The sequence below is a fragment of the Cyprinodon variegatus genome, unplaced genomic scaffold (assembly GCF_000732505.1).
Source record: "Cyprinodon variegatus isolate N-32 unplaced genomic scaffold, C_variegatus-1.0 Scaffold72, whole genome shotgun sequence".
Lineage (NCBI taxonomy): Eukaryota > Metazoa > Chordata > Actinopteri > Cyprinodontiformes > Cyprinodontidae > Cyprinodon > Cyprinodon variegatus.
Window position 1 is genome coordinate 1,500,880 of NW_015150525.1, and position 3,186 is coordinate 1,504,065.

At 38.7% G+C, this 3,186-nt stretch overlaps 1 protein-coding gene across 1 annotated transcript; it reads right to left on the minus strand.

Annotated features, from left to right (window-relative positions):
* Positions 1-503: 503 nt before the first annotated feature.
* On the minus strand, positions 504-2,360 carry il10 (interleukin 10). The gene is made up of 5 exons (XM_015372446.1): positions 2,044-2,360; positions 1,828-1,893; positions 1,231-1,395; positions 716-778; positions 504-619 (listed from the first exon to the last, which is right to left on the minus strand). Exons 1-5 carry the CDS (start codon positions 2,206-2,208, stop codon positions 521-523), a joined length of 558 nt encoding a protein of 185 aa, XP_015227932.1. The 5' UTR covers positions 2,209-2,360; the 3' UTR covers positions 504-520.
* Positions 2,361-3,186: the final 826 nt, after the last annotated feature.

The window sequence follows — 3,186 nt, forward strand, 5'->3', positions numbered from 1 at the left end:
TATATGGGTCATGTTTGAGGTTAGAGAATCAGCATGTCGAGTTTAAACACTGGTTCTGCATGTATTCAATCTGCAGGATGTGAAAAAGTATCTATTTCCCGGTTACTCATTCCAGCAGATTACTCACATGACAGCAGTGTTTAACCATCTTAATAAATTAAGTCAACAGAGGAACTTGACATTTTTGTTCATGTTATTTTATTACTGGCAACATAGATAAAAGTACAATAAATATGTAAATACATTTTAAGACATGTACAAATAAATAAATACTTTCATACTGAAAAAATACAGTTAATCGATCTTTCTGTGTACAACAGAATAGGTTCTCAAGCAGAAAATCTTGTCCTTGGGACAAACACAAGTAAAAAAGGTCTTCGCAGAACAAAGACATGTTCAGCAATTGGATAATTACATTCATGGTTCTGGACTTGTTGGAGTCCATAGATGTGAGTCCCAAATCTAAAAATCGACCCCACTTTATGCTCTCTTTTGGTTGAAACGTTGATAAAGATCCCTGTTAATGATGTCTGAGCCGCTTGGATGCCAGGTACATCTCGATGTAGTTGACCAGCACATCCAGCTCCCCCATGGCTTTAAACATGCCTTTATTCTCCATCTGCAAGAAAATGCATGATTATTACACATGAACAACTAAAGCAGAAGCCGATCGTAGGTCTGCAGGTCACAATATAAGCTTGCTCAGGATGCTCACCTGTGTATACGTCTGGTTTAGGTTTTTGATGTCAAACTGCTTCTTGCAGGAGAAGTAGTTCCTCTGAAAAATTAGGAAAGTACAGAGAAGGCGTTAACACATGGGTTTGATGGCATTGGTATGATATATATAAAAAAAGCTTAATAAGCAGTGACTAAGGAGCAATTACACAGGAAGGAATGAACAGAAAGGAGGAACATTGATTTGCTTCTGCGCTTCTGTTGTAAGCAGAACTGGATAAAGTGTGCATGCCTCTGCAGAGATGGCTGACCTAAACGTTAAGGATTATTAAAAGTGCTTTTAAATAGACAGAAATTCTAAATCCCAAACAACTACAGCAAATTGGGATTGGAAGTTCTGCACATTTCAACAGTAGACCAGGGTTAATTTAGAATATTTTTTCTCTCTGTATTGTAGAGAAAAATTTGGCATTTTTGCACGTGAAGCTCTGCAGCAGTTGATGCGTGTGATCAGTATTTACACGTAGGAGTGGGACACGTGTCTGAGCTACTTACACATCTGGTGACATCACTCTTGAGCTCATCGAAAATTTGTTGTATGGACTCCACGTGAGGTTTCAAATCTGTGGTTTCTTCGGTCACTCCGGCCACGGCGGTCGGCAGAACCGTTCTCAGGTAAAAGTCCAGGATGCTGTTCATGGCCTGGCAGGCAAATGGGCTCTAAAGGAAAGAAAAGCAGAACCAGTCTGGTAAGTGGATTGCAGGTTTATCCGTGGAGCTACGGGAACCCAATAGTGCCAAAGAAAATAATGTTGCTATAAAGAAAGCAAAAATGTTAGCTATAGTGCAGCAACGGTTAGTTATTAATGTAAAAAAAAAGAATATTTCTGAATTACTTTTATGCAATTAATGCCTTTTGATTTGCAGAAAAATAAACAGCTTTTATTTGGTCGTAAATAAATATTAATTAAGAAACACTATAAAAGCAAAAAACCATGTTTCCTACCTATTAAGAAAAATTTTACATGTTATTTTCCAGAAAATAAAAAAAAATTAAAAGATGTCAAACTTGGCACTAATGGCTTCCCACATGCTGGTATATTTACTTATTAAAAACGTGAGAGTTCCCGTTTAGTTAGCAGCCAAACTCACCGCTGGGTTCAAGGAATCCTCAACGCTCTGGTCTAACAAGGCTTTATCCAAGTCATCGTTTGCTTCCTGATGAAAAATAAATAAATTGGAAATAAATAAACCTGTTGAGAAGCGTTTGAAGCCGCGCAGGCAACCAAAGCGCAGCATCCATGGAGATCTCCAGCGCAACAAATGATGCTGCAGGGAGAGGAAACGCTGCTCAGCTCGTCTACTCACATAGAAATCTCTGATCTGTTTATAGTCCTGCCTCAGCTTCTTCGCCCTGACGGGGAATTCCTCCACGAAGCGGCAGCACTGGTTGTTGCAGACGGGGACGCAGCGACGAAATTGGAAAACGGAAAGAAGGAGCAGGACGCACAGGAGGAGAGACCCAGGAGTCATGTTGCTGCTGCTGCTGATGATGATGCTGGACAGAGAGGAGCCTCGGGGAATTAAAGACACGGCTTGATTTTCAAGAAGACACCCCCCAAAAAAAGATGCTCCTTGCAGGATGTTGCTTTAAAGCTGAGATGTGCATGTTTTGGGGTTCATTTCTGCTGTCAATATATAGGGGCTAGAGTTTTCAAAGGGTGGAGACTTACAGGAAGGAAAACGGTTAAACATGTTTCATACATATAGGGGATTTTCTTACATGTGCTCCTCCCATGAATGATAAAAAAAAAAAAAAAAAGTATCCAGGAACCCACCACAATATTATCATTAAAACCAGACTTTGGCCTAAGCTATGATATTAAACCAATTATATTTTTAGATTACTTAAATGCATTGCATTTTATTTTTTAATGCTTTTTTTCTCACTGTTTTAGTATTTATTTATGCTCAGTTGTGAAATATTAGTAATTACTGTTATAATAGTTGCTCTAATTGGTTATTTTTTGATGCATTTCTTAGTTCTCTTAAAACTGTTTTAGAGAACTGATATAAAATAGCTTTAGTTGGTTAAATCCAGTAAATATTTCAGAGTATTTTCTTCTCAATATGAAACGAAAATGTCCCCCCCAATATGGAAATAATACTGAGTTGTGGTTTGAGTTTGATGACGCTTTGGATTCTCTCTGTGTGTCAGATGTACGTAAGAAAAGAAACGGCGGGTGGGGGAGAGTGAAGATGCCAGGCCTGTTTTCTGCCTTGTAATTCCACTATGTTCTATGACTGCATGCAGAAGTGAAGGAGAAATATGTTTTGAAAAAGAGAAACCACGTGAAGAAGTACATTTTCCTTCCCCCTCAGTGCTTTTTTGCACTCTATGGAATGCCCATTTATCCTCTGTTATCATCACCCTGTCTGCCCTGTTCACCATCAGCTGGAGCCTTTTTACATTATGCAACCCTGGTTTTTCAAGAATTTTAAATTTCTGTT